General features: G+C 55.8%; 5 protein-coding genes across 5 annotated transcripts; 2 read left to right on the forward strand and 3 right to left on the reverse strand.

The window, feature by feature from the left end:
* Window positions 1-205: 205 nt before the first annotated feature.
* PG986_012321 (uncharacterized protein) lies at window positions 206-2,300 on the reverse strand (the record flags this gene model as incomplete). Its single annotated transcript, XM_066848543.1, is given in 4 exon segments — window positions 206-1,419; window positions 1,437-1,716; window positions 1,856-2,011; window positions 2,028-2,300. 4 exon segments carry the CDS (start codon window positions 2,298-2,300, stop codon window positions 206-208), a joined length of 1,923 nt encoding a protein of 640 aa, XP_066695239.1.
* A 2,793-nt stretch (window positions 2,301-5,093) lies between these two features.
* On the forward strand, window positions 5,094-7,371 carry PG986_012322 (uncharacterized protein; the record flags this gene model as incomplete). The annotated part of the gene is made up of 2 exons (XM_066848544.1): window positions 5,094-5,118; window positions 6,047-7,371. 2 exons carry the CDS (start codon window positions 5,094-5,096, stop codon window positions 7,369-7,371), a joined length of 1,350 nt encoding a protein of 449 aa, XP_066695240.1.
* A 4,895-nt stretch (window positions 7,372-12,266) lies between these two features.
* PG986_012323 (metacaspase CasA) lies at window positions 12,267-14,231 on the forward strand (the record flags this gene model as incomplete). The annotated part of the gene is made up of 6 exons (XM_066848545.1): window positions 12,267-12,328; window positions 12,408-12,634; window positions 12,706-13,062; window positions 13,129-13,600; window positions 13,656-13,726; window positions 14,026-14,231. The coding sequence occupies 6 exons, from the start codon at window positions 12,267-12,269 to the stop codon at window positions 14,229-14,231; spliced, it is 1,395 nt and encodes a 464-aa protein (XP_066695241.1).
* A 1,090-nt stretch (window positions 14,232-15,321) lies between these two features.
* PG986_012324 (Laminin subunit gamma-1) lies at window positions 15,322-16,044 on the reverse strand (the record flags this gene model as incomplete). Its single annotated transcript, XM_066848546.1, has 1 exon — window positions 15,322-16,044. One exon carries the CDS (start codon window positions 16,042-16,044, stop codon window positions 15,322-15,324), a length of 723 nt encoding a protein of 240 aa, XP_066695242.1.
* Window positions 16,045-16,114: 70 nt separating this feature from the next.
* PG986_012325 (microtubule associated protein) lies at window positions 16,115-19,339 on the reverse strand (the record flags this gene model as incomplete). The annotated part of the gene is made up of 1 exon (XM_066848547.1): window positions 16,115-19,339. One exon carries the CDS (start codon window positions 19,337-19,339, stop codon window positions 16,115-16,117), a length of 3,225 nt encoding a protein of 1,074 aa, XP_066695243.1.
* Between the last annotated feature and the right edge of the window lie 919 nt (window positions 19,340-20,258).

Genomic DNA, 20,258 nt, shown 5'->3' on the forward strand with positions numbered 1-20,258 from the left:
TGGTGCTCGAGGCGCCTCAGCTTTTCTCCGTAAAACGCCAGGGCGCCCCCTTGATCAGCATCCGACTCCGTGGGTGGTACTTTTGAACAAAAAGAAAGTTGGTTGGAAGCAATAACGCAAGAAACATCGGCCGCGGCCGCGGCGAAATTTCCACTAGTAGGCCTTTCCCACACTAGTCTGGCCAGACGAGCCGTTCTTCTTGTGACTAGCTGGCGGCGGCGGGGGCGTACCTGTTCGTTGCCGAGCCGATGTCTGGCCCTGGGTCGCCGAAGTCGTCTAGGGTATTGACGCCGCTCGAGTACCTACTGCTATAGCTCGAGGCGCGTGTGTGCGCGCGCCCAGGAGTCGACGGTACCCGGCCCGTGGGCGGCATATTCTGCGACGACGACGTAGAGGCAGAAGAGGAGAGAAGCTCGGGCCGGTCAAGATCGAACGGGTCTGACCGGAACTTGTTTCGCCTTGTTTGGAACGACTCGACCGAGTCGCCCGAGTCTCGGTACATGGTTCCCGTGCGGGGTCGTGAGCTAGGCGGCCTGGAGCCTCCGACCGACTGGCCTCGGGACCGTCGCACACTGTCGGTATACGTTGAGGGCGGCCCTATTCGCTTGGACTGTGTAGGCGGCCGTAGCGCGTTCGCGTCAGCGAATGGATCCTTTCCGTCGGTAGAGGTGGACAAAGGGGGCGGTATGGCGGAGTTGTGAGGCATGGCATTAGCATCCGAGAAGGGGTCGGTGGACCTAAAGTTTAGGCCGAGTCCGCCCAGGAAATGCTCGGCCGATCCAGCACTCGACGACCGCCGGTTCTGTTTTCCCGCCAAGGTTTTCCGTTTTATGTTCGCCTGCTCGGCCAACTGCTTGTCGTCCATGTTGAGCAAGGTCAGAAAGTCTGGCTGTGAACTCCGCCCGCGCTGCGTATCCTTCATGCCTCGTGTGTTTGCGAACAGCTCCTCGCTGTCTTGCTTGCCGCGGCTGCCGAACCGCCATCCAGACTCCCCATTGGACCTGGAGAACAAGCCGAGAAAGCGGCGCTCGCGTTCCGGGGAGCCATCACGCCCAGCACTTCTCGATCTGCCAGCATCGCTGACGCTTATGGATCCATCCAAGAATTGCGAGTTTCCCCTATCCAGGTTTACACTCGGCGAGGGGCTGCGCACCACCAAGCTCTTGACGCGCCCTCGTATTTTCTTCAGGCTCTGTCCGAAGGTGGCCCTGAACTTCTCCGAAAGGGGAGTCGGCCCGATGGAGTCGCGGCTGAAAGTGTACGGCCTCTTCTCGAGGTTGCCGAAGCCATTCTCTGGCCCCCCTAGTGGCGTCAGGAGAGTGCTCCTCCGCTTCCGTCGGAGTTTCCTCCGCACAAGCCAAAAGATCAACACGGCAATGGCGACAAATGCCACACCCCTAGTACGCCACCCACCACAGCCTTGGTCGCATGCGTACTAGGTCCAGTGTTGGTCACCTCGGCATCGGAGCCCGCCGTTTGGCTGGCGGCAGGGGTTACCGTGAAAACAGAAGTTCCAACCGTCGTCACAACGGCGACGTTGCCAGCGTTACGACCACTGCCAGTTGCCAGATCGTCGTTTACGGATGGCGTGGATATCGCGGTTGACAAGCTGAATTGGGTAGTCGCGTCTGCTGAAGACGCGTCCGTCGCTGTTAGTGCGGTGCTGTCAGCCGTCTGAGTCTGAGCCCCTGTAGTCCGCAACGCCGTATCTGATGACTGTACTTGTGAAGAGGGGGAAGGTGAAGGTATAGCTATTATGGGAGGGACCACAGCTTGCGAAGTTGATGCGGGGGCATCAGGTGCAGCTACTATGGGTTGGGGCACAGTCTGTGAGGTCGATGCTGGAGCATCAGACTGCAGACTGGTTGCTGGCGGGTTTGCAGCGGTAGTAGACGTCTCCGCAGCTGGCGGCGGCGGCGGCGGCGGCGGCGCTACTACCGCTGTTGATGTCTGTGCAGGAGGTGCTTGTGTGGGAGGAGCTTGAGGGGTGGTAGAAGTAAGGCTCGTCGTACTAGTAGAAGTCTCACGAGGGGGGTGACTGTTGTCGTCGAGTCTTGGGGTGGCGACGCGGCGGCCGGCGGCGGCGGCGGCGCCTGTACCTGGGTCGTGCTGGTATTTGGTGGCTCCTGGACGGTAGTCGTCGAAGGGGCCTCGGTTGTCGTGGCCGCTGCCGTCGTGGTCGAAGTCTGTTGCTGTCCTCCTCCACCTCCTCCGTTGCCGCCCTTTTTGGGTATCGCGGTACATCTCTTGCCGCCTAATGAAGTGACGAAAGCCCCCGGCGGAAGGTTTGGGCTCGACATATTGCCGAATAGTCACTCGAAAAGCGATTCCAGTCGCGGAGGTCAATGAGAGGCTGCGGCTTCAAGCAAACACAGACGCTCTCTTGCAAGAAGAGAATGGGAAAGAAACGAAGAAGGAAAAAAAACAGGCCGGCCGGCCGGAATCAATTTCACGTCAAGCACATGAATCAACAAGGATACTATGAAGCGCCGATGAGGATATATAAGATAGAAAGGTATTTCCCACTGGAAAGTCGAAACAACAGAAGACACGGCTAAAGGCACAGGCGGCCAGCAAGGCGAGTGGATGAATAGAATGATAGTGGAAGAAACAAGAACAGTAGGAAGAAGTGGCCCCTGTGAGGCAGTTGGAGTCCGGTCGTGAACCGAGAGGGTTCGGGTCTACCAGTCTGAGAAGCGAGAGGCAGCAACGACCCATGACGGCCCCAAAAGAAAGGCTCCCCACCGTTCAAAGCCATGCTCCCTCCCAAGCCCATGAGACTCGAGGACGGGGAGGGTTGGCACGGCCTCAGAAACCCGTCGACGGACCGGATTGGCGGAAGCACCCTGTCGTTTGTTTGACAGACACAAACATGTCGATGGGGATTGGCTATGCAGCAGGGCCCCTCTCTGCGAGTGGTGTCTGAGACTCTGAGGGTGCTGCTGGCCAGGAGTCTAAGGGCTTCCGGCCTGTCTGAGAGACGAGGACGGGAGAGCCGCGATGTTGAGATGGTATGCAATTCCGGAAGAGCATGGGTTGGGGCGGGGCCTGACGGGGCGCAACCACAGGCAAACCCCTGTCCTGCGACAAATGTGAAGCAGTTCCCCCCTCAGAGCCTCACTGGGCCTGGGCATTGGCGCGCCGAGGTGTGGGGTGGCAACGGCCATATACCATATTCGGACCATTCGTTTTTGACTTCCCGTCACGGAGGATCTTGTGGGTTTCTTCTTATTCTAATTGTTTTGGACATGGCCATTCTTCCGCTTTCTTTCTTTCTTTGTTTTTGGCCTTGCTTGTCCTCCAACGTGCAGTGTTTGTCGGGGTTGATCTACCGATTCGCTCGGTGGTGTTGGGACCAGGCCTGCCAGCAGCAGTGCCCTGAACGTACCTATGTATAGGTAGACGATGGTATGGTAGCTATCAAACCCCATGCTTCTGTGATGCGACTCTGGCACCAATTAAATTGTCTGTGCAGAATCCCAACGGGTATGAGTAATGATTATCAGGTTTGCATACGACGTTGGAATTTGAACCTTGGCCATCCAGATTCTGTATCCCGTTGGTAGATGGCTGGATGATTCGTTGCAGCATCCCGGCTTGTGCAGCACCATGGTGCTAGAGGTGCTCAAGATAAACCCGAGGACCAGACCAGACCAAGCTCTTAAGATTCGGTGACTTGACCGGCTCACCAAATGCAAAGTAGACCAGCCTTTGAGTGTCTGAAAATGACGAGGGCGGCGGATCTTGGCTTGCACCTATCCATCGCAGAGCAATCTATTCGCATCGAGATCGTACGATGGGTTCGGGGGAGTCGTGACGAGATGTGTCGCTGTGATGCTGCCCGGTCAAGACAGGTCCGACCTAAGCCAAGAACGGAGCGGGTCTTTCGCGCTTCTGCTTCTGCCCCCGATCCTGGGGTCGGCCCAGGGATGTCCCGTCATGATCTTCGAAAGGCATCGACCCGCCGTGTGTTTGTTTATGTTCGTGCTAGATCTCCCGGTTATCAAGCAGCGCGAAACCCTTAAGAAATGCCCTGTCTGCAATGCACTCGACGGCATGTCTTCGATATGAGCTTTCCTTCCACTGAGTAGCCCAGTAGCACTCATTAAAATGCGCATGAGGTTGTGATTTTACCATTCTCGGTCTTGGTGGGTTGCTCATCTCAGGGCGGGGCACTGCACTCCCCTCTACACGTAACCGCATGTTATGGAGGCAGCAGGAAACAGAAACAGCAACGAGACGGTAACAACACTTGCCTTAGACCTTTGATTTCTCTCTATTTTCCTTTTCGTCAGAACTCCTGTTATCAATCTGACAGAAGGCAAAGAAGGCAAAGACGGGGCCGTTCGAATGCAGCCATACCTGGTTCGAATCCTCACCATGCACTTAGAACTACGGCCGTGCGCCCTATTGGAAAACCCACCCACACACCATTTCCCTCAAACACACCTCCTGGCCTCCTAATCAGTCTGGTCACCTCCCAAGCCACCAAGCCCACCTGGGACAGTACCTAGCGGACGGGCTGCTGCGACCGTGGGCAGCTGGCCTTTATCTCTCGAATGTCGTCGGAAATGCGGCGTCCCGCCCAAACGTCTCGTCAATCAGCAACCGCGGCTTTGTTTCAACGAGGTCTGGCCAGTGCAGTGCAGTTACCTGGTGCTGAGAGAGCGCTGGAAAAGCCAGAAAGGATCGCATCACACAGAAAGAAGCCCAGTAATCCATTGGCTGCTGCCGCCGCAAGTAACCAGTAACCTTAGCTTTAGCGTCTCCGGCCCGACCCTCCGCCAGCAAAGGCGAGTTACCCAAGCTGAGGCTCAATCGCCCCCAACGTCATTCGTGGCACGCGAGCATTAGGGAGAAGCATACAAGCTACCTACCTTACGGGCAGCACCACCAAACCCAACAAGCAATTGCCATATTGTCCCCAGGCACCAGGTGCTGGGTGGGAGTAACCTTCCTTCTCCGTACAAGACAAGCCCCCCGCAAGTGGCCAGCCAGTCTGCAAGCCGGCTGTTTCTGGCTTCAAGGTTTCGTAGAAGGACTTGGGGATTATACCTCATTCACTCGCCCACCCACCGGTTCGAGTGCTGATCATGTTTGGCGGCTTGGTTGATTTGAGTAAGTCGCGCTTTCCTTTTACTTATACCTTCGTCCCAATTACTCCAATGGCGGTGTAGTGAGACAGCCGGGCCTTACCAAGGGGTTGGCTTGTCTGCTCCATGACAAATGTGACGTAGCAAGTGCTATCCTTCGTCTCCTCATGGCTTTCTTCTTCCAATAGCCTTGTCGCAAGGCCCATTCGCGATGCTAAGCCGAGGAATTTGCCCTTCATTCTTTGGATTCTGAAGGACCAAGCTCGTAAACTTGGCAGGGCAATGTATGTGTCTTCTTTGCCAGACTAAGTTCTTGCCTGTGCTCTGGACGTCACGTTTCATACCGCTCGGCCGGTGCACTCGGGCCCCGAGTCGACCAACAGCACGCTTGGGGCACTCGAGTATGAGAGTTTGATGCCACTAGAGTGCCCGGCCATTTCTACTTGCTCTTGTTATTTGTGTAATTCACCATTGTCCTATAGAACTTAAGCTCACCTTGAGATTAGTTACACCGGCCACACTGGGCCCACCCCCCAAAGATGTACCGCCCGCCACACCTGTCAATCTGCCAGCTTTCAGCCCACAGCTAGCAGGCAAGGGCGTACTGGAGCAGGGGTCCGTAGTCCGTGTGTTGCAATCCGTACAGAGACCGTCTCAACTGGATCATTCCCCCTTCACGGCGCTTGGTGTGCACGTGCATACAGATGTCGGCACCGAAGGTCTGCTGCCGGACCCCTCGTACGTCCCTTCGGGGACGGGGTGGGATGGCATGGACGTAGATGGGGCACGAGCTGTGGATGCAACTTTTCGGAGGCCTTTATCCAATGGGAGTTTGTCCCCAGAGGCCCGGGTCTATCTCGAAAGACGCAATGAACTTGCAATAGATAATCAGGCCGCATTCAGGACCATCAAGCGCATCCGAGCCGGACCGGGGTCTAAGGCGGTGCGCTTAGGGAACTGCTACGAATTCTTCAGGCAGCTTGACTTGATGGCCACATACTGGGACGACACCTCGCAGCCTCCAATCCAATACAATGAAGAGGATGGGCAATCACCTAAATCTTCCAAGCTACGCCCCGCGGCCCTTGATGGTAGCCTTGAACAAGCCGAGTTCGCTACAGCCGGTGCCGCCGCGGCTCAAGATGGCAGTCAAGCGCAAAGAACCACCTATCGTACCGCATCTGGCTCTAGCATGCCGCCCGAGCTCAGGCACGGCTTGATCACAGCCTTTGTCAAATTGGTCTCGTATGACTGCGGTTGCAACCTTGCGACACCTCGTGTGGAGCCGCGCCTCCATCTTCTTGAGCCATCGTCGCCTTCGCCAAAAAGTGAAGCACGACATGCTCCGTCCCGCCTGGCACGGGCTTCTTATTTTCCGTCAGGATGCAATTTCCTGGCTAGGGTGCCCCAGGCACGTGAAGAAGCAAGGCGTGGGGTCATGGAAGGCCCGCTTGCGGCGGTTTCCGCGAGGAACATCACCAACTTCAGCACGCCGTCTGACCAGAGCATTGACTTCGGACGCGAACTTGTGGCAGCATTGATCACTGCGCAACAACGCGCGCGTGAGGGCCAGAAGGAGAAAAGATTCGGCGACGGGAGGTGGTGGGCAACGACGAGGAGATGGGGAGGAGCGGAAGGCGGTCCTATAGGTCGCGAAATTGAGAGCATAGAACGTTCAGAGGGCGACAATAACACCACGCCGTCGAAAGCTGACAACGCGGCCCGCTCACCGTTATTACCTGCCAAGGAAAACACCGGTGATGGTTCTACACAGAAACAGGGCAAAGAAAACAATACCAATAAGCGTCCCCAATCGCCGTCGCACCCCATATCTCCGTCATCAGGCCTACCGATGCGCGGCCCACCCGCGAATAAAAAGTCGCGCAAGACGCTCGGCATATATGATAACTACCGGATGGTGCGTCTTCCATCATCCAACTGGGACAAGAAGATGCGATACACGGCCATCGGCAAGCAACCTGGAGCCGACTTCGACGATGTTTTTGTGATCAGTAGCATCTTTCACCACGTTTCTATCCTGCGTGTCCGCGTGCCGATGCGGCTTCTCGAAGTCTTCGCCGGGGCACCCGAAGAAGAAATCAGGTCCTGGGAGAAGCTGGAGGTGTGGCGGAGTCCTTGGTACGATCTTTTCAAGCCACAGGAACGCATGGAAGCCTTCAGGCTACTCTGGGGCTTGAATGTGTGGCTCATGAGAAAGACAGATGATGGGGAGGGTGGTGGCTCAACCAAGCAGGATGTAGTCATGAAAGGAGGATGAGGGGAAAGGAAAGAAGATCACGAAGTCGGTATGCGTGGGTTACCACTCTTCATATGCAGCAATTTTGCCCCTGGGATTTGAGCTAGAAGCTGCTTACTTACTGATGGCATGAGCGATATGTAACTCTAGTCGGGGGATATCCAGGGGATTAGTACTTTTAATAGAATTACATAAAAGCCGGATACCACCGAGGAGCCGTTACGCCTGATCCTTAAGTAATATCTCTATCTGAGTACACACACCGGTAATGCGGTCAAGCTTGTCGGGCTTGGTCGTGTACAGTAGTCCCTTTGCGATTGTAGATACAAGCTCGGTCAGGGAAGAGTAGGCCAGACGAACTACCGAGAAAAAGGAAAACAGTTTCCCAAGACAACAGGATGCAGAGGGTGCCGGGTCTGCTATGTGTAGATGAACATTGGCCCATGTTCCAAGCCGAGTACCCATATTGCCCGAACAGTTACGACGCTCAGTACATTCATTCATTGATGTTTCCTCACACTGGAGCTGGCTAGCCAGGAGAAAGTGGACGTCTTGGTAGAGACGCCTCTTCTGGACCAGGAAATGTCGGTAGGATAAATTGGCCGAGTTCGTAGGTGGGTGGGTATGGAAAGACAGTTTTCATCGCGAGAAAGACATGGCTTGAATATTTGTTATTGCATCTGGGACTGCGGCATCGTTCCGGGGATAGCGAGATGCTGATGGCGATAGCTGGCTGGCATTCGTCGGTATGAAAAGAGCTCCATGCGTGTGGCTGCTTGGATTTCCTGGCTGCAGTTTCAGCCCTACGGCTGGGGAGGCGTGACGGTGAAAATGCTAGCTGCCGTAAGGGGCGACTCGGCGCCAAGGGGTTTAAGCCCATCCGGTCACACCGGAGTTGCGGTGTCATGCAGCTAATATATTGATGCAATGACTGTGCACCTACGGCATAAGTGGCGTTGCCAACCCAAGATGCACAGGATCAATTGGACAACTCAAATGATGGGCGGCAACGCTGTGCTACACGAAGCAATGATCTAGCTTAGGTAAGAGGCAGTCCACGGGCCACCAGAAAGAAAGGCGGAGGTGTGTCCGGCGGTCTGATGGAAGATGCTGCCGGCATGTAAAGTTGCCTCGGCTCGTATGGGCCACAGCCTCCGAGGTGGTGCTGCTCCAATGCAAGATGGCATCCATCACAACACACAACCCCACGAAGGACATGACGTAAGCAGGCGGAAGGGAGGTCGTCTGTCTCAGAGGAGCGTGTAGATCATTGAAGAGGATGGCACGGCGACTACCGACGTGGGACCACGGAAGCAATACATGAATGTGGGGGATGTATCACCTCTGGCGTGCCTTACGAGCAGCGGCAGACAGCAGCCTGGCAGCGCCGCCGCCGCTCGGCTGCTCCTTCATTGGCCAGCAGCGTTGGCCACAAATAGCCCAAGCCGATAGAGTCTTCCCAAGGTGGCGATGGCGGCAAGGGCTAACGGCCAGTGCCTGTCGATCCAACATCGCCAAGCATGGCCGATAACTACAGTCCCGGGCTGCATGCCGGTTGAAGCCCTGCAAAGCCGGCAACGAACTGGCTTTAGTGTCTCCTAGTTCAGAGGCGGCGACTATTTTTCAAGGGGAGATTGCCCTGCATCCCCGAACAAAACGAGCAAAGGGAAGATACTTGCCTGGCGGACGGGGAGGCAGAGACAGCTTCGTTCTCGGAGACTTACACCCAAGAAGAGACTGGCAGGCCTGCCATGTGCATTCTACGTGCAACTCATGATTGGCGGGCCGGAATGGCCGCCACTTAGCCAGAATGGGTGGTCTTGCATCAGGGTCAGGATGGATGATGTTCCCTTTTCCTGGACGCCTCGGGGGCTTGAAGGGGCTTGAAAGCACTCGGAACATCACAACGTGCACCGTTGCCCATGCGTAGAAGGCCTGGAACAACGCCTCAGGGTCCAATGTGGGTTAACATTCGATGCGCTGGCTGAGGGCGTCGGGGAATTAGTACTGACATCGTGCTGCTAAAGCGGAAACCACACGTGGCGTCAACCACCGTTCTGGAACATTTGACAGCGAGTCCACAGAGAATACCCACGGGGACACCGGCGGACACGTAATAGTGCGGGATAACGTCAACGGCTAAACATGAATCTGCACTCGACTGTCCGGAAGTATGCAGTAGACTTGGAACCATTGGAATCCGAAACCCTGCCGGACAGCAAAAATGGAGAAGAAGTAATACCGAGGTCGCAGGTGGATGCCCTCAGCTTCGGAGCTCTGCCGGGATACCAACGGCCGCATTAGAAAGACGAGAAGCACGAGGAAGGGGTCCTGCAAGAAAGTTCCTATTCCCAACTTATTATTAGGCGCGAGAAGCTAATCAGCTAGGCAAAGCAAGGCAAGGCTAAGCTATACAATACCATGCAAAGCAAAGCGAAATCGGCAGAAATGAACCAAGATACCGACTGTCCGGATCTGGCAACTTGCTAGAAAGACGGCAGCTGTAGGTCCTTGGTCAAGACATGATTGGGCAATGCCGGAAAGTAAGCGATCCGCCGACATGACAGCGAAGACGACGATGACGACGGGACATGAGATAGTAGCATAGCCCTCAACTCCAAGCGAGTATGCAGCCGAGCCATCTGCATTCGCGCCTGGGCCCTCACGAACAAAGACTGGTGGGGGAAGGGGGAATAAAAAGGCAGGAAAAGGGGCTGAAATTGCAAAATTCTCCATCCGGTAGCTAACATTGCTAGCTTCCGATGCTGTATCTATCAGTCAGCACAGGGCCGAGCGAGAGAGAGGCTAATTTGACAGCACTGCTAGTGAGACCGAATGTCTTTGCTGGTGCATGTCTCGCGATGTAGCAGTGGAGGCAGGGAGACGGGACACAAACGAAACCGAGGTATACGGCATGTGGCATGGCGGCAAACGGCGTTGATTGGCATCTGTAGCCTGCAGCTCCAATATCTGTCATGTCGATCGAATAACCGCCGCGACGAATCAGGAGCGTTCCATCTATAGGTTGCGTGTGTATGGTGCGGCCGGGGAAGGGACCCGAGCTGAGCGCCGTGCTTGGGATAAGAGATAAGAGCTGAAGAAAGGCAACCGGATCTGCTCTCGGTTATGGGTGCTTGTTGTAGTTACAGCAAACACAAGCCGACCCTCTAGGCGATTTGGGATTTTGTGACCAGACTCTTATGGGTCAGGGGTCGGTCTTCTAAGTTCTAAGGCGTCCCCAATGGTGGCCCAGGTGGGTCTTGTCCCGGCTGAAAGGTTTTTGAGGCTGAGATCCATCATTGATGGCCGAGATGGATAGAGATTAGGTGTTTGACCCAAGAAGTACAGCTAAGTTTTCGTGTTCTTGCTCTAAAAGGCTCTAGCTAGATTCCTTCCTCTCTTCGTAGAGTGGTCACTGAAGTGAGGGGGCCGGAAAACGGCGTTTACCATTTTCACCGATGGCATCACTCCAGAAATACCCCCTACTTCTTCTACGTGCCGAGGGATTCTAATATTGATCTGCCTGCTGGGCTGGGCAAGGCTTGCAACGAATGGCACCTGCAGGAGCCCTCCTAGGGCCTCCTGGGGCCTCCCAGGAGGTCGGCGAACAGCAGCAAATGAAGGCTGGATGGAGAAATCCAAATGATCGACGACCCCCGCCATATGATTGAGTTGAATGCGGCATGAGGGCGTGGGGATGGGGATGGATGGAGAGCCAGACGAGGTACCTTTTGAGGAGCTTTTTGTCCTGTTGTAGGGGTGGTGGTACTTTGCAAGCCCACCAGATCCGCACTCAACCAGCGGGTATAGGCCCGGGCTGTGCTGATGTATTTTCGCTCTGGGGTCCAAACGATCAATGTTCAATGTCACTCACTCAATTGATCTCGCTCGCTCCAGTCGCCCGTGCACATCCTCCATCACTCCATCCTGCCATCACTCATACGGACGGCCAGTCAGACAGGGGGACAGACCAACAGCCGCCATTCTACTCTGCTGCTTCGACTCTGCTGCTTCGACTCTGCTGCCTCCTCCCGATAGTAGTATCCCATCCCATCCCATCTCACATCGAGTCAGAACACCCCTCTCCGCCTCCACCTCGTCCCCTCCGCTGTCTCGTCTACGCATGCTTGCGCGCTGCCCGTTGGACTAGCACCTGCGCTGTCCCACACCCAGACGAGCCCCGAGACAGACTGATAGAGATACATAGCTGCCTCAGCCTGCCTCTCCTGCCAGCCCCTGCTCCAAAAAAGCAAACGTGTGGTCCGGCTAACGTAGGTAGTCCGAACATAGCAAGCGGTACCTATTTGCCAGACCTGAGCTCCCTCTCCAACATCTGCATCCCTGTACGCTGTAAGTCTACCTAGAAATTGGTTTCCCGTCTATCGTCCCCGTCCGTACGTTCGCATCGACGACGCGCATTGCTAGCGACTCTTTGGCTGCACCCTTGGCTCGTCACTTTGGTCCGCCTCTCTCTCTCCCTCTCTCCCTCTCGCCCTCTCCCTCTTTCTCTCCCTCTTTCTCCCTGCGCGGACCCTCGGGCAGAGAGACAAAAAGATAGTTGGCGACGCAAGCTTACCACATCCGGGTACGCGCGAGCGGTGCTAGCCCGCCTATTCCCTAGCCATCCCACGCCTATCCCAAACAATACATCCACCACCACCAACGCGCTCTGCCTCCGGCCACGATACCTACAAGCTGCTGAGCCCATCGGCGCCTCCACACCTGCGACCTCTCACTCACTAACACAATCCTGCCTGTCTATAAGAACTCGCCCCTGGCGCAGCACCTCAACCAACTTCAACCGCCGCCCGAAGTCCCCGCTCACTCACTCGTTGAGTCGCCTCTTCGGCGTCTTGCCGGGGTATAGCCAGCCATCGCCAACTACCGCTTCATAACTCCCAGAGACGCTTCTTGTCATGTCCAACTACAACTACCCAGGCCAGAGCTACGGCGCTCCGCCGCCCCAACAGTACTACGCGTACGTGATGAAGGACCTGCAACGTCATGATTCATTCAACCCTGTCTAGAGACCTCAAGCCCGACTAATGCGCCTGCAGTCCTTCTCCTGGATACAATTACGCCCCGCAAGCTCCTCAATACGGCTACGGCCAAGGGCCTCCCCCTCCACAGCCCTACGGTTACAATCAGGTGAGCACGATCCCCACGGGGCTTCTATGGCTGCTTGCTCTGTCACCATGGGCTAACACGGGCACACAGGGCCCTCCTCAACCACAATACGGCGGCTATGGCCACCCACCGCCGCAGAGCCACTACGGCAGACCTCGTACGTCCTTCGCCACGGGTGGCATCTTTCTGTGTTGGAGAGCTCTTGACGACTGACGGTGACCCATGTAGCATCGCACGCCTACCAAGCCCCGCCCCCGCCTCCTGCCGCTCCACAAAGCTTCGGCCACGGAGCTCCCCAGGGATATGCGTTCCAATATAGTAATTGCACAGGACGACGGAAAGCGCTGCTGATTGGCATCAATTACTTTGGCCAGCGCGGGCAGCTTCGCGGGTGCATCAACGATGTTAAGAACATGTCGGGCTACCTGGTCGAGCACTTCGGCTACAAACGCGAGGACATGGTTATCCTGACGGACGACCAGCAAAACCCCATGAGTCAGCCGACGAAACAGAACATTCTGCGGGCCATGCATTGGCTTGTCAAGGATGCGAGGCCCAACGACTCCCTCTTCTTCCACTACTCTGGTGAGTGCGGACCGCATATTTTACGCAGCAAGAGCTGGGCTAATCGGACGTGATGCGCGCATACAGGCCATGGCGGACAGACCAAGGACTTGGACGGCGACGAAGCTGACGGCTATGATGAGGTCATTTACCCCGTGGACTTCCGATCGGTCGGCCACATCACGGACGATGAGATGCACAGAATCATGGTTCGACCCTTGCAACCTGGCGTGCGGTTAACGGCCATTTTCGACTCGTGCCATTCTGGCACTGCCCTTGACCTTCCTTATATTTACTCGACGCAGGGCGTACTCAAGGAACCGAATCTGGCCAAGGAGGCTGGTCAAGGTCTCCTGGGCGTCATCTCGTCCTACAGCCAGGGCGATATGGGTGGTGTCGCGAAGAACGTAATGAGTTTCTTCAAGAAGGCTACTAATGGTGACGATGCATACAACCGAACCATGGCCACCAAGACGTCTCCCGCGGACGTCGTCATGCTCTCAGGCAGCAAAGACGACCAAACCTCGTTCGTACACCCTCTCATTACCATCTCTTACTAGTATACCCCCTTCATGCGGCATTTTCATTTTTATTATTATGGTCAATGTACATAGTTTAGAGGATTGCGGCAACGCTTTGGAATACCATGTGATGCGCTGGGAGGGCACGGGTTTGATAGTCTGTGGTATATATTCACATGATCACACAAGGGACACGGCGTTGGCACGCCGGCAAAAGCTGGGAATGGGTTGGGAAAGTCGTGTTTCTTGGGAGGTTTCGTCCACATGTATACAGTGAGATTCGGTGTTCCACGCTCTAAACCAAAGTACAGCCTACCATACGGCCGGGACTTTGCGTTTAGGGCGACGAGTTACGTTGGACCACGCCGGTGTTCTGTGGGCAGGGGGGACTGCTGTTGTTCTTTGACAAGCTCTTCACGTGGCACCCGGTACGCTTGGGCTTCTGCTAACACTACATTTCTAGGGCTGATGCTACCATTGCTTCGCAAGCTACCGGGGGCCATGTCATGGGCATTCATCACAGCACTCAAGAAGAACCCCCAGCAGAGCTACGTACAGCTGCTCAACAGCATCCGCGACGAACTGGCAACGCGATACACACAGAAACCTCAACTTTCATGCAGCCACCCACTCGGTCAGTTTCACCACACATGGCTTCCGGGCCCCTAATCAATTCATAGGTTTGAAAAGGGGGGTTTAGAAGGAATGATGAATGCACATACTAACGTAGCAGTTTGTTATCAGACACGAATCTCCTTTTTGTCATGTAAAATTATAATGATCACGAGCGGTTTATTTTTGGGAATGATACCCCAAAGAAAGAGCATGGCAGGCAGCGCACTCTACCCGAAGAGGGGATATATACGCTTTCTCTCGAACATACATGCGCGAGCACTATCACGTTTTCAAGGGGGGACGGGGGGCAGAATTTGGATCATGCTTCTGAGCCTTCCCCTATTCGTACATCGACAGGAATGGGATGCATTGAGCCGCGCAAGGGTATGGAGGACAACCTTGCTTCCATGGCGAACTGGAAATGGATTGGATTCGAGCGGCTCTTGGGTGGAAAAAGTTGCAGCAGACACCATATCCTGCACCAGAATGACCTGTATATTGGGCGGATCGGGGTTTCCTCTCGTTTCAAACGTTCACTTTGCTGGCCGTCCGCAAAAAGCCTGCCTTAAAAGATGCATCTGGGGATCTCGGGAGTTTGCTATAGATGGAGGATTGATGAAGGTAGCATGGTAAATGCACATATGAATTAACGATATCCTTCGTTCAAACAAGCACCCTCCTAGCACTTCGTTTCGCGACCGTGCAAGGTGAATGAATCTCGGACAAAACCGGGCAAGTCACGTATACAAAACACTATGGTATAATGGATAGAAAGCCCTTGTTTCGCAGTGCAAACAACAGTAACGTTATAGAATTACGCTGTATCCAGGCCTCATTCAATAAACCTCCCAAAAATGCTGAATACCGCCCTTCCTTACCCTACGTAACGCCATCCCAAAAATGGACTTGTTCTCATGACAGCTTTGCCCCTCCTCCCAGTCCTCATTTCCTTGACCTCCAAATACTAAAACATGACTATATTCATCAGGCGAATGCAAGCGGCTTCTCTCTTTGCTGCTGCTCCTTCCTCTCTCTGTCCAGCGCCTTGAGCAACTTCTTGCGTGTCTCCTCGTGCTTACTCCACTGGCGCGCCCCGATGCGCATCCGGGCCACGGCGCGGATGGCCGAAGCAAACACGGCCAGGTTACGCTGGGGCCCTTTCGGTAGCGGCGGCGGCCGCCGCATTCCGTTCATCCCTCCTCGAAACAGAAGAAGACGTTATCGCTTTCCTCCCATTCTTGTTTGCCGCCGCCGGCTCCTGAGACGACGACGAGGAGAGCAGGCGGTGGGAAGCCAGCAGGGCCTCGGGGGAGTCGAGGCCGAGCTGTGTGTGGATGCGGGTAAGGACGCGGAGATCGGCCTTGTTGCAGGCCTCGGCGAGGCTGAGGCGGAGCTCGAGGTACTTCTTGGCGAAGGCGGCATCGGAGCGCAGGCGCGACTCGCGCTCCCAGCGGGCGTGCATGAACTGCATTTGTAGCGCGAGGCCGCGGATCTCCTTTTCGTGGCGGCGCGCGGCCTCGTCGGCGGCGCGGATCACGGCCTCGTGGTCGCGCTGGTCCACCACGTTGAGCACGCCGTCCTCGAACCGGATCGAGGCCCGGCCGGCGCGCGCGAGCTCCTTGGCACTGGCGTAGGCCGCCGACTCTTGCGAGTTGATGGATTGACGGAGATCTTCCTGCTGCTTGTGGTTGTTGATGTTGGAAGAGGAGGAAGGCGCCGTGTTGGCGGCGGCGGCGGCAGATGCCACTTTGTCGGGGTTGGCACTGATCCAGCTTGCTGTCTCCTTGATGGCCTTTTGGAGACGGCCACAGTCGACACGCAGTTTGCGCGCGCTCTGTCGATGAGTGCTTGCCTCGCTCCGTGCCATATCGAGCTTCTGCCGGAGCTTGTCCTGGGTGGATTTGTGCGATTTGATCAAGGAGGCTTGCTGTAGGACATCATGCTCCAGCGCGGCGACTTCGGCTTGCGATTTTTTCGAGAAGACCGCGCAGCTCCTTGCGCTCATCAGAACCCATAGCCTGGTCCTGAGCAGCACTAGGCTTGCCGGGAGATTTGCGGGAGTGCTGCAACTTGTAGATCTCATGTTCGAGCCTCCGCACTTCCCTCTCCTGCTTGCTCCTGGCTTCTTCCGCTGCGAGCTGAGCATCGGCCAGAGACTGTTCGAGCGCCAGCTTCTCATCCTCGACCATATCGACTTGAGTCTGCAGATCCTGAACGAGATCGCTGTACTTGTCTCCTTCCCGGTTCGCAGCGCGCTCGGCGTCTCGTAGTTTCTGGCGCATTTCGCTCAGCTGCAGTTGAATCTCGCCGGCCTCCTGCTTGCGCGCCGAAGCCGAGTACGATCCCATTTGCTGTTTCCGTATGCTGCGTAGCTCTTCCTCGGCGGCTTGAGTCTCAGCAACCGCCTTGCTGTGTGATGTGCGCAGGAGCTGCAGCTCGGAATCCAGCTTGGCCAACTGATCCTCCAATGATTTCTTCTCACCGGCTGCTTTACTTATTTGATCTTTGGCCTCGGATAGTTGCCTCTCAAGACGAGAGAAAGCCTCGTTGGTCGGTCGACTGGTATCACGTGATGGCGATTTCATCGGCGTCTTTATGGGTGACTTCATGGGCGACTTCATGGGCGACTTCATGGGCGACTTCGTAGCCCGGGGACTGCTGGCATTATCTCGAGCGGCGTTCAGTTGCTCACGCAGTTCTTCGCATTCTTCGTGTGCTTGTGCGAGTTCCTTGTTAGCTTCCTCGGCCTCTTCGTCCATGGCAGCCTGCAGGATCTCCAACTCGTCCTCGAGGGCTTCGATCTTGTCCGACTTGGTCTGCGCATCCAGCTGGCTTTGACGAAGTTCGTCGCGAACCGAGGAGACCTCATTGCGCATTTCGGTCAACATATGCTGCTTTGCCTCGAGATCTTGTCGTAATTCGTCAATCTGGCGGCTCAGCAGGGCCTGCTCGCTCTTGTGACGCTCGGTCTCGCTGTCCAACGCTTCTTGCAGCCTCGACTCCTTCCCCGACAACGAACCTTCGACTTCACGAAGCTTATCGATGGTTCGCTGAAGACCAGTTGCTCGTTCTTCTGCCTGTTCTCGTTCAGACTCGATCATGTTCTTCTCGTTCTCCCATTTTTCGCTGTCGTTGTCGTAGAGATTATCTTTCTCGCGTATTTCAGCTTGCAGGTCCGATATTTCGTCGTTCAAGCGGTCAATGTCGGCCCTGTACTGGTCTCGCGTATCTTGCTCAATCCGCAGCGCGTGTGCCTTTTCTTGCTTGAGGTCGTCTTGGAGCTGAGCAATCTGTTTCTCCAGGCGAGCAACATCCCGCTGCAGCGATGCCGACTCATCGCCCAAAGCGTCGTGGCGAAGTTGGAGGAGGCTCTTCTCGTCGGTCCGTAAACTCAGGTCCTTGAGTGCTGTGTCGAGGCTGGTCGTCAGAGTCTGTCGCTCTGCCTCCCAAGCCTCCCTCTGTTGGATGAGTTCCTTCTCGTCTGCCCCATTTCCCTGGTTCTTCAGTGCTTCCTCCAGTTTGGCCGTCAGAGTCCGTCGTTCCGTCTCCCAGCTCTCTCTCTGTTGAAGAAGCTGCCGGGCTTTCGTCTTGACATCGTGGTGGTACTTCTCCTTGTCGGCCGTCTGTTGCTCAAGGAACTCATATTTCTCCTGAGACTTGGCTAGCTCGTTCTGAAGTCGGGTGACCTTTTCCTCGAGCTGACGAGAAGAGCCCTTGGTAACCATTGACTTGTTGGACATGTCATCCCGCAGCTCTTCGAGGTTCTCTTCGGCGCGCCTCTTGTCGGCGACCGCTTCTTGTAGCTGCTCCTTGACTTCGTCAATATGCTGTTCGAGTTGTCGTACGTTGGCCTCGAGGTCCTCGATAGTCTCTTTCGCCTCGTCCAGGCCATCATTCAACCGAAGCTGCTGTTCTAATTCGGCGACGCGCTCTTCAGCAAACTTCCACTTCTGAACAGCGTCATCTAGCTCGTTGCTGGACCTGGCGTTTTGTTCCAGCTCCTCCACTCTTCGCTCGGCCGATTTTAGTTTTTGCCTAATCTCCTCCACCTCGCCATTGGAGCCAGCGTGCTCCTCAAGCTCAGCTATCCGCTGCTCCGCCGACTTCCACTTCTCTTCCGTCTCATCCAGTTGGCCTTGGATGACTTCCAGCTCTTCCTCGCGCTCCCCGACCTCGCGTTCCTTCTGACGCAGGTTGGCCTGAAGATCGCCAATTTCGTCGTGGAGTTGCTCGATTTTATCACCATCGCGGTTTCCGTCGTCTAATCGGCGATGTAGCTCTTCAATTTCGGCGTCCTTCTCGTCCAATTCCCTCCGTAGCTTCTCGGCTTCGCGCCTCATCCCTTCGTCGGCGTACTTCTTCTTTGCGCGCTCCTGGACTTCTAGGATCTGTTTTGAGTATGTTTCGAGATCGGCCTCGGCATTGGCGAGTTGCTTTTTGTATTTCTGCAGGTCTCTTTGCATTGTGAATTTGTCGACCTTCAACTCTGTGTTCTCTTTCAGGGCGGCCTCGCCGAAGCCGGGGCCAGCTTTTCGCAAGGCCTCCTCGAGGAAGTGGATCTTCAACTTCAGGCCAAAATTCTCCTTCTCGATTCTATCGATGACATTTTCCTGCTCTCTTAGAGAAAGTTGGTTGCCGTCGTGAAGTGGGCCCTTGTCGCCTCCCCGCCTGGGCAGGACGACCAATGGTGTCGAGGCGTCACTGGTGTTATCGGTCTCGGGCATTGGTGTCGCCTCGACATAGGAGTGCCTTGACGGGCCATAGAGGGAGGACTCGACAGGAATGTTAGTCATGTCGCCGTCCTCTTCGATTTTTCGCAGGGCGGGCGTGGCCAGGCCATTCTGGTTTTCCTTGCCGCCGTAGCTGCGACGCGCGCTATTGCGTGTCGCGGACTTCAGCATGGGGGTGAATTCGGCACCGCCAATGCCGGCGGGCAGGTTGCGTTTGTTGCCGAGGGGAGCGCGTGAGCCGCGCGGCGTCCGAAGCGAGGCGGCGCCGGACCGGCCATTGCGCATTTGCTGGAAGAGGTTGTTTTTGTCGGGGGGCGATTGAAAGGAAGGCTCCTGGGTCATGTCGAAATCGGGCTGGCGGCTGAGATAGGTGGCATCGCCGACATTGGTGCGCGGCGTGTCGAGGCCGCCACCATAGTTGCCGTGAACCATGGCGTGTGGGTGTGGGTGGGTATCGCGAAGGAATCGGGTTGTTGTTTACTTCATTAGTGCATCGGAGTCGTCAGGCCGAGGGATGGAAGGACCGAGAAGGCCGGAGGGGGAGTGCCTGTGTCGCAGGACAGCAGAAATTGGCCAGAATATCAAAGCAAATGCAGTGCAGTCGAAAGGCAGATGCTGGCGAAAATGCGTGATGTTTATCGTAAGCCGGGTTGGGCGTGAAGTGGGGAGAATTGAGCGCGATGGCAGCCCTGGCAATGGGAAAGTCGCGTATAGCGAGGAGGAGCACAGGGGGCCGCTGATTGGCCGGGGCCGCTGATGTAAACAGAGGCAGAGTCAGGGTCGGACTGGCCCTCTTTTTTTCTTGGGGGCAAGCAGCAGCTTTTTTTTTGGGCTGAATCAGAGGCCGGCGGGCATCAGTGGCGGGTGGGCAGGCTTAAGCTTTTAGCAGTGGGTGGGTGCATGTAGGTTGACATCAACCCGCCCGGACTCTGCACGCTGCACGGCGCCCTCTGATGAACTCATGACATGACATGCTTTTTGCTGCATCATGTTCTCACATTAGGTCGCATGCCATGACAATGTCCCGTCGATTACGTCGCGTAGCGTACTAGGTAGGCACTGCGGCTACAGCTACTTACTGTAACATATCAGAACCGCACGCCCACCACCACACACGCTCGACGTACTTACTTATCTGCATGTCGACTTACTTCCTCACATGCCCTTTTCGCAAAGCATCTCGCACTGGCACCCCGGCCAAATTTCCTTTGCAACAGTGACATGACCAGCTCCACGGCTGGCTGCTTTCGCCCCGTCGCATTCAGACCTTTTTGCCGTCGCATCATTGCAGGCTCTCTATGCGCCCGGAGGCGACTGGCTCTCGGACAAGCTTTCATTAAAAAGACCGTCC

This window comes from Apiospora aurea (genome assembly GCF_038362705.1).
Source record: "Apiospora aurea strain CBS 24483 chromosome Unknown utg000008l_segment0_segment0, whole genome shotgun sequence".
Lineage (NCBI taxonomy): Eukaryota > Fungi > Ascomycota > Sordariomycetes > Amphisphaeriales > Apiosporaceae > Apiospora > Apiospora aurea.